The 17,353-nt window shown below is 41.5% G+C and overlaps 1 protein-coding gene across 1 annotated transcript in view; it reads left to right on the top strand.

Annotated features, from left to right (window-relative positions):
- Positions 1 to 16,747, top strand: part of sntg2 (syntrophin, gamma 2) — a 357,770-nt gene extending 341,023 nt beyond the window's left edge. The window contains exons 17-19 of the mRNA XM_063068605.1: positions 3,716 to 3,808; positions 4,339 to 4,449; positions 15,844 to 16,747. Of these exons, the coding sequence (XP_062924675.1) occupies positions 3,716 to 3,808; positions 4,339 to 4,449; positions 15,844 to 15,975 (336 nt within the window). The 3' untranslated portion in view covers positions 15,976 to 16,747. The remainder of the gene's footprint in view (positions 1 to 3,715; positions 3,809 to 4,338; positions 4,450 to 15,843) is intronic.
- Positions 16,748 to 17,353: the final 606 nt, after the last annotated feature.

Raw genomic sequence — 17,353 nt, 5'->3', positions numbered from 1 at the left:
TTTTGTGTGCAAAAACTGCCCAAAATCTTTAAATATTTCCTCTTTCTCCTCAAATCTAGGCCCTCTAATTTTATTCTCCTCTAATCTTGAACAAGATTGTGACCGTTCACCTGATCTACACCTCTCATTATTTCTATATCTCTGAAAGATCACCTCTCAACATCCTACACTCCAGAGAAAAAGCCCTAGCCTATCATTTCTCTTCTTATAATTCAAAATCGCCAACCTCAATAAAATGATTGTACTTAAGATGTGCACTCAAGGACAGCCACCCATCCATCCATCCTCATTGTTCCACAACAGTTGCAAGTTGGTTCAGGATTTTGTGAATAAAACATGTGAGAGTTATTTTATGTAGCCACAGCCATTTACTTCCATTATGAACAAGCTAAAAGCAGTCGCCTTACACTGGCATCATTATGTCAGTCATGATCTCTTAAAGTGAACACAACTCAATAACGGTGTTTGTGAATTCTCTAGAATAGTTTCGATTATGAACAACACATGTCATCTGTCACCCATTACATTACTGTACGCAAGCTAACTGGAGCTTATACAAGCCACCCAGCTTGGATGCTTTGATTGGACTAATAGCAGGTACCTGTGGCTCATCCAGCAGTGTGCTGATATGCACATGGTCATGTCGTGATGCAGGGAGTATGGTAGTGAAACCACCCAGGTCATGGTGGGCTGGTCTTTTCATCCTGTTCCAAAATGTGGAATAAGCCACTGTAAGGGGACATAAGAGGAAGCAGAAGAGAATTATCAAAATGGTTTCAAGGATCAAGGATTTTAGTTGTGGGCAGACTGGAAAATCAATGCTCCATTATTTTTAATTCAAACTCTGAGATTGATCATTCAAAGTTCAATGTAAATTTATTTTCAAAGTACATATACAATATGTCACCGTATATAATCCTGAGATTATGGACATACTCAATAAATCCATAGAATAGTAACCATAACAGAATCAATATTTTGTCATTCAGATTCGTTAAGAGATTTGGATATCCAAGAGAATAGATTCAGGTTATCGTGGAGCCATGAATGGCAACAAAGGTTGAAGAACTAACTTATTTAGACCTATACTTTTATTCCTGCATTTCCAAAATACTTTAGACAGGTTCTTGGTGATGTAATATAAGATGTGGCTTCTTCTTTAATGATTTTTAAATCGGGATCCTCTGCCTTCACTGAATACTGGTATTTACCTTTAAGTCTATGTTTGATTATTTTTGCTTGCATCTCTGACTAACTCCATCTGGTATTTCCTGCTTTAATAGGTGACCTTATAGTGCTTCCTGTGACACAAATGATAAATAGAACTTGCTCCAAATATTATTTTATTTCTTTCACCTGTGCACCAGTTGTGTTTGTGCTATTGCAAGAGTTTTCTTTTAGAGTGATAATGAGGAGGCAGAAGAAAAAGTTACATAATCAGAGCTTTGTGGTAATGAACAGGAACCTCTTTTTGCTTGTAGATTTTTGCCTGAGATATGAACTCTTGGTCAGTCGTGCTGAATATATTATTTACAACATGCTCATCAGGAAGTTGCATTCTGTCTCTGAAACTGGACTGTGTATCACATGCAAAAAACAATGAAATGAAATGACTTTCTCAGGTGTTAGTGCCCACATTTCAACCCTGAACTTTTGATCTGTAATTGACAATCTGTAATGTACTGAGTGCAACATCATATTTTGCTTTATGCAAATGCAAAAGGAAAGTTTATATACAGGGGATCTGAAATTAGGCAGGCCAAATATATTACTTAAATACATATTGTGATGATTAAACTTAAATACACATTGTGACCCTATTGTAAAGAAGTAAAGACATGGAAATAATGCTATTGATTTTTGCAGGTACACCCAAAACCCTGGGTGACAAGAATTGTCTGATTTTATTTCATCCTGTTGAACCAAATAGAACCACTTCTCACATTTCCCAAAGTTAACTTGTCCTTCACTTCCAATGCCATAGATCATTGAAGTCAGGGACTGGAACAGTCTGTGATAACTCAAAGTATTGAGTACAAGATTTGGGATGTTACATTGAAGTTGTATAAGATGTTGGTGTGGTCTAATTTGGATTACTTGGTGCAGTTTTGGTCACCTACCTACAGGAAGGATGTGGATACTATAGAGAGAGTGCAGAAGAGATTTACAAGGATGTTGCCCGGATTGGAGAGCTTACCTTATGAGAATAGGTAGCATGTATTTGGCCTTTTCTTCTTGGAGCAACGGAGGATGAGAGGTGACCTGATAGAGGTGTATAGGATGATGAGAGGCATTGATCGTGTAGATAGCCAGAGACTTTTTCCCAGGGCTGAAATGGCTAACTTGAAGGGGGCATAGTTTTAAGGTATTGGAAGTAGGTACAAGGGGGATGTCAGGGATAAGTTTTTCACACAACGAGTGGTGAGTGTGTGGAATGCACTGCCGATGGCAGTGGTGAAAGCAGATACAATAGGGTCTTTTAAGTACATCTTAGATGGAGCTTAGAAAAATAGAGGGCTATGCACTAAGGAAATTCTAGGCAGTTTCTAGAGCAGGTTATATGGTCGGCATAATATTGTGGGCAAAAGAACCTGTAATGTGCTGTAAATTTCTATGTTCTATGTTTGTTATGACTTGAGGTTGTGAATTATAGGAAAGTTTGAATAGGTTAAGACCTAAGTCCCTGCAGCATTGGAGAATGAGGAAACAGTTGACAGAGATATAGAAAATTATGAGGGTTCTAGGCAGGGTAAATGCAAGCAGGCTTTTTCCACTGAGAATGGGTAAAACTAAAATGAGACGTCGTGGGTTCAGGGAGAAAGGTGAATTGTTTAAGGGAAATATAAGAGAGAAGCTTTTCACTCAGAGGGTGGTGAGAGGGGAGCAAGCTGCCAGTGGAAGTGGTGATGGTGAGTTCAGTTTCAACATTTTAGAGAAGTTTGGGTAAGCACATGGATGGGAGGGGTATGGAGGGCTCTGATCCAGGTACAGTCAATTGATCTCGGCAGAATAATAGTTCAGCACAGACCACATGGACTAAAGGCCTATTTCTGTGTTGTAGTGACTCTAGAGTTCTAGTTTTTTTATTTACTCAGAGATACAACATGGAATAGGCCTTTCTGGTCCATCCGGCACCGCCCAGAAACCCTGATAATTCTGATTTTACCGTAACTAATCATGGGACAATACAATTTGCAATGACCAATTAAACTACCCAGTATGTTTTTGGACTGTGAGAAAAAATACTGGAGGACAGAGAGGAAACACACATTCCACAGAGAGGACATACAGAGAATTCTTACAGAGGACACTGGGATTGAACTCTGAACTGTGATGCCCAAGCTGTAATATCATTGTGCTTTCATTATCATAGCACCCTATGACTCTATATTGTACCCTAAAGTTATAATCTATTACAATTTCCCTATATTATCACAGCAAATTGGAAGTGGGCACCTGGAGTGAGAATAATAAAATAGTTGTTTCAAAAATACTTCCAAGCGTAACTAGTGGCATGCACTTTATTACGAAGTACTCCAGAATCGGACAAAGAAAGCTGAGTGGTTGGATTTATTCCCTCATAGATACAGATATGATTTCATGGTGAAGATATTTTGATTTTGCTGCTAGATGATAAAGCAATGCACCAAGTGTAACTGTGTATTTAAAGATGTATTTTTTGTGTAGTAACAAACCTGTCTTTTCCTTTCATCAGTCAAAGACATACGAGTGCACTTGGCAAGGACAAGCACTTTTCTTCACAATAGACTTTACTTCTGGATTTACGTGTGTTGATAATGACACAAAGGTGAGGAAACACCAAGTATCATGCAGATAGATAGTTTAATTTAAAAACAAATGCATTTCAGGTGTAATTTATAAGAATGTTTTTTTATTGTGAATCATAAAATTAATTTCATTCTGTTATAGAATAATCTATAACTTATTAGGCCATTGTAGGAGTAGTATTACACAAGGTTGATCTATTTGAGTGCAAAATCTGACAAATTGATTTCCAAATTATATTGATTACAGGTTGAAATATTGTGGAATATAGCACAATTTTTCAGTGAAATTACACAGTATGTAGTAGTTTATTATCAGATATAATCATAAGCAGGAAAACTAATATATAAATTTGTAAGCATTTTTGAAAGATCTTTAACTTAAAGTAATATGCATGCTGTCTTGCACTGAATGGGTAACATTTCAAAGTGCTCATCGCAGACAATTTCAAATCACACAGAAATTTGTTTAGCATCAGCACTGGGTGCACAATTCATTTTGTTCATTTTATATGTCAGTAGACAAATAATGACAATCTAAGTTACCTTACAGAACATTATATGGAGATTCAAGTTTTCACAGCTCAAAGGCTCTTCTGATGATGGAAAAACATGTGTGAAATTGCTGTTTCAGAACACAGATACAAGGCAGATTGACATGAAGGTACTTTCATTACATAGAGTGAACCTACTGTAATTGTAAGGGAAATATTTTCTTATAAAGTTTAGTGGTATGTCAAAACTACATTTTGCTTGTAAAGTATTGGAAATATAATGCAAGTCCTAACCTGTAACGTATATCAATAACTCAGGAGATCCGTAGATGCTGGAAATCCAGAGCAACACACGCACACAAGATGCTGGAGGAACACAACAGGTCAGGCAGCATCCATGGAAATAAATAAACAGTCAACATATTGGGCCAAGCCTCTTATTCAGGACTGGCTTTATATCAAAATTATATCAAGGAATGATTATCAAATAATCCTTTAATTTGATGTTTTCTTCAAAGTAGTAAACCTTGGAATTTTTCTTTTCAAACCTATCTGTACTTGCATTTTTTGATATCTTATCAAGAATACTTTGTCAATTAGAAGCTAATTCCACACAATATCATGGTTAAAAAAAATGTCTTCCCTCTCAATATTTTGATGCTCATACTTTGGCAAAATGGAACAAAAACTGTGTTATAACAATTCTATTTTATATCCTTTCCTTACTCACAACAGTACCCACCTGAGGAATTAAAAATATATTTATATTTATTAGCAATTATTCAAATAATCATATTGAGAATCTCAAAGCCTTGCAGAAGTGGTGAAAGAAGTGGAGCACCTAACAAATGAGCCACTATTCACCCCATCTGCCTTACATTTCGTTGATTCTGCAGTTCCCAAATTAGCCACATCAGAATCAACAAAACTGAAGTAGAAACAAGTTACCCTTGATCAGGAGGTGAAGAAACAGGAAAAAGAATCTGTCCTGAATAATCAGCAATTTTTATTTTTGCAGTAATCTTACTACTGAATTTAACATTGTCACATACTTGGCCATCGAACATTCTTGCTGTTGAGAGATATTTTAATTTAAAGCATGATCAAACAAACCATTGGACCAGATTTTTCTGGAACAACACAACACGTGAATGAAATTAGTCAATATTAATGCAAACCAACAAGTGGTTTAAACAGATTAAAAAGTTTGCTCTGCTGCAAATCTCCAAAACTTGGTTATAATCTTATGCTACTCAGTTATTTGTTTCACACTGGTGGTATCCTTCCCTTGGCCACTAGACACAATGTGGAAAGTTAAATCCTTCTTTTGTGCCTGTTTAACGCTACAATATTTAATAATGCAATGACAGTCAAACAATTAGGCCCAGAATAGAAATATTAGTTGTTCAATCTTATTCTTGAATCTGTTTTTTTTTGAAATTTATTGAATATCAAAGAAAAAACAAAGTGTTTCTTATATTTTTTCTGTCCTCCTCCTCTCTCCACATTCCATATTTTTATGTTTCATCAAGGCTTTGTTAACTCAGTTTTAGCCCATGTTTGAGGATCAAATACTATTGTTAATTTTTGTAAATGAGGTTGTATACATGTGTCTACCAGGCACATAGACATAACTGATAAGATTCAGCGATGGCCCATGTGAAGACACAGACCTGGAATGAACAGATCACTGAATTTAAAAAAGAACTTTACAGAATAAAGGAAAATAGTGAATTCTAGCTCAGCAGAGTCAGTAACTTAAAAACTCTCAAATTAACTAAAAACTAACTCTATCACTGTGGCTCGAAAGCAGTAAACAAGAAATAAATTAATACCACTTCTTTACCAGTTTTTAAATAAGTCACTCATCTTTTTTCCCAGAACATGGACTAAGGTAAGTAAGGAGCGTGGTCATCACTGAGTTTCCATAAGACTATAAAATATAGGAGCAGAATTTGGCCAATGAGTCTGCTGCATCATTTCATCATGGCTGATCCATTTTCCTCTCAGCCCCAATCTCTTGCCTTGTCCCCATATCCTTTGTGCCCTGACTAATCAAGAATTTGTCAACTGCTACCTTAAATATACCCAATGAGTTGGCCTCCACAACAGCCTGTGACAATGAGTTCCACAGACTCACCACTCTCTGGCTCATAGAAATTCCTATTCTTTGATGTTCTAAATGGACACCTCACTATTCTGAGTAACATCCTCTCCATGTCCACTCTATCTTCGATAGGTTTCAACGAAATGCAGCCTATTTCTTCTGAGTTCCAGTGAATACAGGCCCAGAGCCATCAAATGCTCTTCATGTGACAAGCCATTCAATCCTGGAATCATTTTTATGAACCTTCTTTGAACCCTCTCCAATGTCAGCACATCCTTTCTTAGATAAAGGACTCAAAACTGTTCACAATACTCCAAGTGAGGCCTCACCAGTGCCTTATAAAGCTTCAACGTTACATCCTTGCTTTTATATTTTAGTCCTTTAGAAATGAATGCTAACATTTCATTTGCCTTTCTCACCATCGACTCAACCTGCAAGCTAACCTTTTGGGAATCCTGCATGAGGACTTTTAAATCCCTTTGCACCTCAGATTTTTTTTTAATTTTCTCTCCCTTTAGAAAACAGTCAACCCTTTTATTTCTTCTATCAAAATGCCTGACCATACAGTTTCCAGCACTTTATTCCATTTGCCACTTCTTTGCCCATTCTCCTAATCTGTTTAAGTCCTTCTGTAGTCCTCAACATGACTTGTCCCTCCATGTTTCTTTGTATTATCTGCAAACTTTGCCATAAACCCATCAATTTCATCATCTAAATCATGGTTTAATTAATGGCTCCCTCTGTCTAAGTAGACAATAGGTATGCCCGGTTTAGGACTCAGTTAGGTGTGGAACAGCGTCGGCTGTGGCTGAATAAGCCGATTCTTGAGCGGCAGTCCTTGGCACGGCTGCTGCACACGAAGGCTGATGGCTGCGGCTGGGTAGTCACTGCCACAGCTTTCCTTCTCTCTCTTCTGTCCGACCACAGTCGAGTTGGTTTTTCCTCTGCATTGGTAATGTCTGTACGTACAGCCTGTCGCCAGGTGCAGCAATTTGCAGCTGTCTCATCCCAAGTGTCCACCCTGATATCAGCAGGCTTCAGGTCACGTTTACAAACGTCCCTGTAACGCAGCAGAGGGCGCCCTATGGGCCGGGATCCTGCAGCGAGTTCTCCGTATAGGATGTCCTTGGGGATGCGGCCATCCTGCATGCGGCGGACGTGGCCAAGCCAGCTCAGTTGTCGCTGTGTGAGAAGGACATACATGCTTGGCATGCTGGCCTGGTCAAGGACGTCCTTGTTTAGCACGCGGTCTTTCCAGGAAATGCCCAGGATCTGACGCAAGCACCATAGGTGGAAGCTGTTGAGGCAGTGCTCTTGGCGTGTGTAGGTTGTCCAGCTCTCGCTGCCGTAGAGAAGAGTACTCAGTACGCAGGCTCTGTACACTGCAATCTTGGTGGCTGCGGTGAGCGTGTTGTTTTTCCACACTCTCTTTGACAGCTTGGCCACAGCAGTGGCAGCTTTCCCTATTCACCTGTTGAGCTCTGGATCGAGGGACAGATGGCTGGAGACTGTCGATCCTAGGTAGGTGAATTCATCTACGGCTTGCAGGGTGTGGTTGCCGATGCTGATACTGGGGGCTTCGCTGACGTCCTGGCCCATGATCCTTGTCTTCTGCAGACTGATGGTGAGGCCAATTTCTTGGCAAACATGTGCCAGGGAACTGACTAGCCTCTGGAGACCAGACTGTGTGTGTGACGAAAGGGCGGCATCATCAGCGAAGAGTATCTCCTGGATCAGGACCTGACGCACTTTGGTCTTTGCTCTGAGGCGTGCAAGGTTGAAGAACTTGCCTTCGAAGCTAGTGTGTAGGTACACTCCGTCATCAGATGTCCTGAAAGCGTACAACAGTACAAGGGAGAAGAAGATCCCGAAGAGCGTCAGGGCAAGGACGCAACCCTGCTTCACTCTGCTTTGGATGGGGAATGGCTCTGAGGATGATCCATCGAATTTGTACTGTCCCCTGCATGCCATCATGGAAAGAGGCAATGAGATTCAACAGCTTTGAAGGACATCCGATCTTCTTCAGGAGTGCGAAGAGGCCTTTTCTGCTAACCAGGTCAAAAGCCTTGGTCAGATCAATAAAGGCAATGTACAAAGGCTGTCTCTGTTCCTGGCTGTTCTCCTGTAGTTGCCTGAGCGAGAAGATCATGTCGATGGTGGATCCCTCTGCTCTGAAGCCACACTGGGACTCAGGGTAGACCGTTCTACCAGTGTCTGTAGTCACTTCAGAACCACTCGTGCAAACGCCTTGCCAATGGTGTTGAGCAGGAATATGTCTCTGTAATTATTACAGTCGTTTGCAGTCTCCCTTATTCTTGAACAATGTGATGATGTTTGCATCTTGCGTGTCTTGGGGAACTGATTCCTCCTCCCAGCACTGGCAGAGCAGCTTGTGAAGATGGCTTAGGAGCACTGGTTTCCCGCACTGGATCACTTCTGCAGGGATACCATCTTTGCCTGGTGCCCTGCCGTGAGCAAATGAGTCAATGTCCTTGCTGAGTTCTTCCCCTGTTGGGGGTAGGTCCAGCTCTTTCATGACAGGCAGGGCAGGGATATTGGCAAGGGCTGACTCAGTGACCATGTTCTCAGTGGAGTACAGGTTCTGGTAGTGCTCGGCCCACCTCTCCATCTGCTTGGCACGGTCTTTGATGACTTCACCGTCCTTGGACTTCAATGGAGCAATCTTGCTAGCAGTGGGCCCAAAGGATTTCTTCATCCTCTCATACATGCCTTGCACATTGCCACTGTCAGCACAGGTCTGGATGTCCTGGTCCATCAATTTCATCATCAAAATCATGGACATAAAAGGTAAAAAGAAGTGATCCCAACACAGATCCCTGTGGAACACAACTGGTCACTGGCAGCCAACCAGAAAATGCTCCCTTTATTCCCACTCTTTGCTTTCTGTCCATTAGTCACTGCTTTATTCATGCTAGTATCTTTCATGTATTTTTAAGCAGCACCATGTGTGGCACATTGTCAAAACTATTCTGAAAATCCAAGTACACAACATCCGCCAATTCTCCTTTGACTATCCTGCTTTTATTTTCTTCAAAGAATTCCAACAGATTTGACAAACAAGATTTTCACCGAAGGAAACCATGCTGACTAAGGCCTATTTTATCATGTGTCACTGAGTACTCCAAAATCACATCCTTGACAATCAACTCCAGCATCTTCACAAACACTGAGGTCAATTTAACTGGCCTATAATTTTGTTTCTTCTGCCTCTCTCCCTTCTTGAGGAGTGGAATAATATTTGTATATTTCCATTCCTCTGGAACCATGCTGGAGGCTATTGATTCCTGAATGTCTCCTCAATTTCTTCAGCCACCTCTTTAAGAACACTGGCATGTAGGCCATCTAGTCCAGGTGACTTGTCTACCTTCAGACCTTTCAGTTTCCCAAGCACCTTCTCCCTGGTGATGGGAACTTCACACATTTCTGCCCTCTGACACTCTTGAACCTCTGGCATACTGCTAGTGTCTTCCACGGTGAAGACAGATGCAAAACAATTATTCAGTTCATCTGCCATCTCCTTAACCCTAGCATCATTTATCAGCAGTCTGATCACTACTCTTGCATCTCTTTTACACCTTATGTAACTGAAGAAACTTTTGGTAAGCTCTCTAATGTTATTGACTATCTTACCTTCGTATTCCATCTTTTCCTTCTTCATGACTTTTTAAGTTGCCTTCTGTTGGTTTTTAATAGCATCTCAATCCGGTAACTTTCCACAAATTTTTCTTTGGTTATATGCCCTCTCTTTGGCTTTTACTGTATGTTGGCTTTGATGCCCCCTGTCAGTCATGTGTCATGGTCCGGTCCGTGAAGTCCGCATTCCAGTTCACGGTCTGGTCTGTGGACTCAGGACTCCGGGTCTTCCAGCTGTTCCTCGTTTGATTGAGGTAAGTATAGGCACCTGATTTCTATCTTGGAGCTTGGAATATAAGTAGCCTTGGGGTTGAGTGTGGGCTGCTGGTTTGTCTTGGTAGTCCCCCTTGGAGTAACCTGCTGATGGAAGGCTAGTGAAACCATTTGTGATCTCTAGGCCTGGTTGGAGGACCACTGCTTCATGGAGCCTCGTTGCCACTCATTGGAGCAGTCTTTGTGGTATGGATTTGGCTGTTTCTGTAGCCAGCCAAGGTTGCTGGCTGCCCCAAGACTCAGAGCCAACCTGGACTGAGCTCCTTTCCTGTCCTTGCCTCCATTTGGTAAGCCAGGCCGTAATTGCTGTTACCCTGTGGTTGGTTCTGTCCCTTCCTGTCCCTTGCCTCTGTCGGGTAAGCCAGGCCGTAATTGCTGTTACCCTGTGGTTGGTTCTGTTCCTCCCTGTCCCTTGCTTCTGTCGGGTAAGCCAGGCCGATTGCCGTTGCCCTGCGGTTGGTTCTGTCCCTTCCTGTCCCTTGCGTCTGTTGGGTAAGCAGGCTGTTTGCCATTACCCTGCGGTTGGGTCTGTCCCTCCCTGTCATTGCCTCTGTGGGGTGAAGTATCCGCATCCTGCCCAGGAGATCCGCGTCCTGCCCAGGAGAAGCTCCAAGAACCCAAACCTCGAGGATCCCAAGCCAAGCTCCAAGAACCCAAGCCGCGAGAGTCCCAAGCCAAGCTCCAAGAACCCAAGCCTCGAGGATCCCAAGCCAAGCTCCAAGAACCCAAGCCTCGAGGATCCCAAGCCAAGCTCCAAGAACCCAAGCCTCGAGGATCCCAAGCCAAGCTCCAAGAACCCAAGCCTCGAGGATCCCAAGCCAAGCTCCAAGAACCCAAGCCTCGAGGATCCCAAGCCAAGCTCCAAGAACCCAAGCCTCGAGGATCCCAAGCCAAGCTCCAAGAACCCAAGCCTCGAGGATCCCAAGCCAAGCTCCAAGAACCCAAGCCTCGAGGATCCCAAGCCAAGCTCCAAGAACCCAAGCCTCGAGGATCCCAAGCCAAGCTCCAAGAACCCAAGCCTCGAGGATCCCAAGCCAAGCTCCAAGAACCCAAGCCTCGAGGATCCCAAGCCAAGCTCCAAGAACCCAAGCCTCGAGGATCCCAAGCCAAGCTCCAAGAACCCAAGCCTCGAGGATCCCAAGCCAAGCTCCAAGAACCCAAGCCTCGAGGATCCCAAGCCAAGCTCCAAGAACCCAAGCCTCGAGGATCCCAAGCCAAGCTCCAAGAACCCAAGCCTCGAGGATCCCAAGCCAAGCTCCAAGAACCCAAGCCTCGAGGATCCCAAGCCAGGTCCAAGAACCCAAACCTTGAGGATCCCCAAGCCAAGCTCCAGACTCAAGAACCCAAGACCCCAGCTGGCCTCCAAGCTCAGGCCTCTAGTCCCCAGCCACGTCCTGTCCTGAAGCCATGTCGTGTCCTTGCCTGGTTCTGGGGTCCGAGCCCAAGGCAAGACCCAGGTACTGGGTCCTTGTCCAGTCTCAGGCTCGGAGTCGATGCCTTGTCTCCTAGTCCATGGTTTCTAGTCCTGGTTCTGCTTTCCCTAGCCCAAGTCTGCATTCTTGTCCCTGCTCCTTGCCTGTATCCTGTCATGTCCCTGCTCCAGTCAAGTCCTGTTCCTTGTACTTCAGTGTCTGTGTCTCGCATCTGGGTCTGTTCCCAGCACTCCAGTGTGACACCATGGTTGTGTTATCCTGCTTTCAGAATACTTCTCTTATTTGAGATGTATCTATCCTTCCAAATTGTTCCCTGAAGCTGAGCCATTTCTGTTCTGCCATCATCCCTGCTTCCAATCAATTCTGGCCAGCACCTCTCTGATGTTCCTTTATTCCACTGTAATACTAATACATTTGATTTTAGCTTCTCCTTCTCAAATTTCAAGTTGAATTCTATCTTATTATGATCACTGACCTCTAAGGGTTCCTTTACCTTAAGCTTTCTAATCAATTCGGGTTCACTGTAGTACATCTAATCAGGAATTATTGATGGATTCAACCATGAGCTGCTTTAAAAAGCCATCTCATAAGCATTCTTCAAATTTCCCCTCTTGGGATCCAGCACCAACCTGATTTTCCCAGTCTACCTGCATATTGAAATCCCCTATGACTGTTGTAACATTTTCCTTTTGACAAGCATTTTCTATCTCCCATTGTAATTTGTAGACCACATCTTTGCTACTGTTCAGAGGTCTGTATATATAGCTCCCACCAGGGTATTTTTACCCTTGCAATTTTTTTAGGTTTATCACAATGTTTCTACACCTTCTGATGCTATGTCACCTCTTTCTAATGTTTTATTTCATTATTTTTTTATGAACAGAGTCCACCCACCCCCTCTGTTTTCCTGCCTTTCCTTTCAATACAATGTGTATCCTTGGACATTAAGCTCCCAGCTATAATCTTCTTTCAGACACGATTCAGTGATGTCCCAACATCATAGATGCCAATTGCAACTGTGCTACAAGTTCATCTGCCTTATTCTGTATTTTATACCTTATTCTGTTTCTATCAAGGCCTGACAAGAGTGAGACAATGGGAAGAGAGTTAAATACAATTACATACAAGCCCTAATTCATTGGAATTTATGCATTCTTACAGACGTGATTGATGTCTCCTTTCAGTTGCTCATCTGCGAGAGCCCTCAGACACACCTTGCCAGTTTCTATGGTTTATCATTAATCCTGGGGGCTCAATGGGTTGAGAATAGGGTTGGGAGGGAAATGGATCACTATGATGTAAGGTGAAGCAAATTCGATGGGGTGAATGGCCTAATTCTGCTCCTATACCTTATAGTCCTACGGTATTTTAGCACCCCAAAGCTGCTAACAATATTCCAAATATGGTTTGACCACTACCTTATAATGCCACAGCATTACATTCTTGCTTTAATGTTCTAGTCCTCTCAAAATGAATTCCAACATTACATGTGTCTTTGTTAACAACTCAACCTGTAAGTTAATCTTTAGGGAATCCTGCACCAGGACTCCCAAGTCCCCTTGCTGCAGACTCCCTGGTTCCTCAACACTGCCTGCTCCCCCACCTACCCATCTTTATATCATCAACAAATCTGCCAGAAGGCAATCAATTCCATCATCCAGATCATTAACAGATAAAGTATCACAGATCAATGCGTCACCAGCAACCAACCAGAAAAATCCCCTTTATTCTCACCTTTTGCCTTCTGCCAGAGAATCATCTTTTAATTATTTTTAATGCAATGAATGTGGTGTTCACAAGCTGATTCTGTATTCAATTGGCAACCCCTAATTGATCTTGAAAAAATGGTAATGAGTTGCTGTCCTGAACGTTTACTGCCTTTGAGGTGTGGGTTTACCCACAATGCTGTTCTAGGACTTTGATCCAGTGGCAGTAAAAGAACAGAGATATATTTTCAATTAGGATGAGAGTAAATTCCAGATGGCGATGTTCCCATCTTTTTTCCCATCCTCGTCCTTCTAGCTGGTAGAGTTCATGGATTTGGAAAATGCTGTCAAAGAAGACTTTGTTTCAGTGCACCCTGTTGATGGTTGAAATCTGTTGCTAATGTGCATCAGTAATGGAGTGATTGAATGGTGGTGGTTAGGGTGCCGGCCTAGAGGGCTGCTATGTCCTGTTTGTGTAGAATCAGAATCGCAATCAGATTTATCACAAACAAGGGGAAATCTGCAGATGTTGGAATTCTAAGCAACACACACACACACACACACACACAACACTGACGGTTCAGTTGACATTTCTGGCTGAGACCCTTTGGCAGGACCAATGAAGGGTTTCAGCCCAAAATGTTAACTACTGTTTTCTATAGATGCTGCCTGGTCTGCTGAGATCCTCCAGCATTGTGCCAAGTTTATTATAATTGATTTATATGACTTGATTTTTTAAAAATTTTGTGACAAAGTCATAAAATCACTATAAATTATAAAAGTAAACAAGTAATGCAATAACAGAATGGTTCATGAACCATTCTGAAATATGATGGCAGAGGAGAAAAAGGTCTTCATAAATCACTGATTGTGGATTTTCAGTAACCTTACATCCTTCACAATGCTATTAATGAGAAGAGGGCATAACCCAGATTGTGAGGATCCTTAGTGATGAATGCCACCTTCTTGAAGCACTCCTTTTTGAAGGTGTCTTCACTGATGGGGAGCAATGTGGCCATAATGGAGCAGGCTAGTCAACAACTCTCTGCAGTCTTTTGTTGCACTGCACATTGGAGCCTCCATACCTTGGGCTGTTTAATTGTCCATCACCATTCACAACTGGATATGGCAGGACTGCAGAGCTTATATCTGATCCGTTGTTTCTGGGTTCACTTATCTCAGTCTATGCATATGTTGTTTAGTGTTCAGGTAATCCTGTCCTGTAACCTCACAAGGTTAAGCCCTCATTCTGAAGAATATTTGATGCTGCTCCCCACCTGCCCTCCTGCACTCTTCATTGAACCAGGCTTGGTAGTGGTGGTCATGAAGTGAGGAATATCTTGGGCCATGAGGTTGCAGATTGTGATTGAGTACAGTTCTGCTGATGACCCACAGCACCTCATAGATGCCTGGTCCTGAGCAGTCAGATCTGTTCACAATCTACCCCATTTAGCATAGTGATAGTGCCACATGACACGATGAAGTGTAATTCCATTGTGAAGGTGGGATTTAGCCTCCATGAGAATTGTGCAGTGATGACTTCTGCTGATACTGTCATAGATACGCAAACATGAGGAATTCTGCAGTTGCTGGAAATTCAAGCAACACACATCAAATTTGCTGGTGAACGCAGCAGGCCAGGCAGCATCTCTAGGAAGAGGTGCAGTCAACGTTTCAGGCCGAGACCCTTCGTCAGGAGCACCAGCAACTTTGATGTATGTTACTGTCATAGATACATTTGCAACAGACAAATAGGTGACATCGAATTCTTGGTTCACTCACCACCTACCATAGACTTAGTTGCACCTTTATATGCAAATTGGTTGCCATAGCAACTGACATAACTGCACTGATTATTCTTCTTATAAAGTACTAAAAGTTTTTGAAGCACTTTGGCATACCTTTAGAACTAATAAAACGCTGTAGAGTAGTGGCTGCTTTGGTGTCAGAGTTCAGAGTTCAGTCCCAGCGTCCTCTGTAAAGACTCTGTACATGGGATGCATGGGTTTTCCCTGGTGCTCCAATTTCCTCCCACAGTCCAAAGATGTCCCGGTTAGGATAATTGGTCATTGTAAGTTGTCCCATGATTAGGTTAGGATTAAAATGCGGTTGTTGGGGATTGCTGGGGCGGCTTTCCTTGAAGAGCCAGGAGGGCCTACTTCTAGCTGTATTGCTAAGTAACTAAAATAAATATAATAGCCAATTTAGTGAAGATCCAACTATTGGAGAGGGAAATTATGATGTCTGAAATGCTAGAATCTTCTATACTGCTATGAATTTATGTACCTGCAAGTAAATGTTGCATGCTATGGCTAGTGGATGGGAAATATTAGTTTTACTGTCAGTTGTGCTTATAGTCCAATAATGTATATTGTTCTTTTTTCCCTGCAGGAATTGGAATTTGCTGATCTGACTGCAGTTTTGCACTGTATACACTCATTCATAGCAGCTAAAGTGGCAGCAGTGGATCCCCTGTTTGTGGACAGCCAGAGTGTTGCACGGAAGTACATGTACAGCAGTTGAGGATAGGATTTCAGCCACTGGATATATATCATAAAGTAATCACTTTATGACCATATTATGACCACTTTGAGCACCTAATGGGAATGGAGCCCAGACAGGTCAGAGACGATCTGCACTCTGGCAAGAGGTAGTGTCAAACGGGTGATGTGATTTCGGCTGCAATTTACACATCTTTCTTGATATTCATTTCTGTTTAATGCAAATGGAACTGATAACATCCATTTTACACTTCAACCAAAGTCAGCTTTGTTCTTGTTTTGTTGTTGACAATGAAGGGTTAAATCATCTTAATTTATAATGGAAGTCAGTTACATTGTTAGTATTTGCAGCATTGTTTAATAGTTATTCTTGCTTTTTCATCCTCCTGATACCAGTTTACAAAAATGGAAATCGAAACTCCAAAACCTCATTGCACAATTCAAATTCATACTAACAAATACTCTAATGTTGTTTGTGTTCACTTCCTTTCATAAAATAACTGTATTTTGATGTTTTTTTTTTCTTTCATATGCATGTTGAGTGTTCATTCTCTGATTTTGAGTGCTGGTGAATTTAAACTCATTGGATTAGACACGATTCTTACATTTACAGTTACCATAACAATGTATTGTTGAACTGCTATAATTTGGAATTCCTCATCAAAACTGTTACAAAAATGACTTTTCATTTGAACAACAGCAACTTATTTTGTGCAGAAAAAATACCATTTTGTAAACAATGGTAAAATTCCTATTTTGAGTTATAAGCTAGTACTCTTATTTCTTACCAAATGAAAAAGGTGAATCTTTAAATCAGTGTCAGCTTCATTTATATTCACACCAGAACTCATTCAGGCTTGTGAGAATCACCTAATGAAATCATCCACAGGCACTGAGTAAGTGGATTTTTACATCATGAGTGAATTTAGTAGTCTCGTTGATTGATATTTGGACATGGAAAATGAGTTAAAGATTCAACAGATTAAGAAAAGCTAGTTGAATCTAAGCTAAAATATTGCAATGATTGTCAAACCCTAATTGGATCAGAACATTGATTGTATCGACCATAATGTACTTTAATGATTAATCCAAAGATTAATATCATCAAGACCAGCCTCTTGACCCACATATTTCAAAAACTATGTATAGTAACTTTGCACTATTTAACTCTCTAGTGAAAAAAAGTTTTCACTAACTGGAAGAGAACCACCTAATGACTATATTTTCCATGAAGAAAATTTGACTATCATTTTCTTAACTTGGCAGAGAAATAGCTGAAGAATGTGTGAATCTTCATCTTTAGTGAGCCAAATAAGGCAAGTGGCAGACTCAGTGCTAGATGAAAGTATATTAAATTGGACAGCACATATTTAATAAAAACTAATTGGTCATAATATTCA

Source organism: Mobula hypostoma, chromosome 2 (assembly GCF_963921235.1).
Source record: "Mobula hypostoma chromosome 2, sMobHyp1.1, whole genome shotgun sequence".
In the NCBI taxonomy this organism is placed as follows: Eukaryota; Metazoa; Chordata; class Chondrichthyes; order Myliobatiformes; family Myliobatidae; genus Mobula; species Mobula hypostoma.
This window is presented reverse-complemented; position numbering and strand designations above follow the sequence as displayed.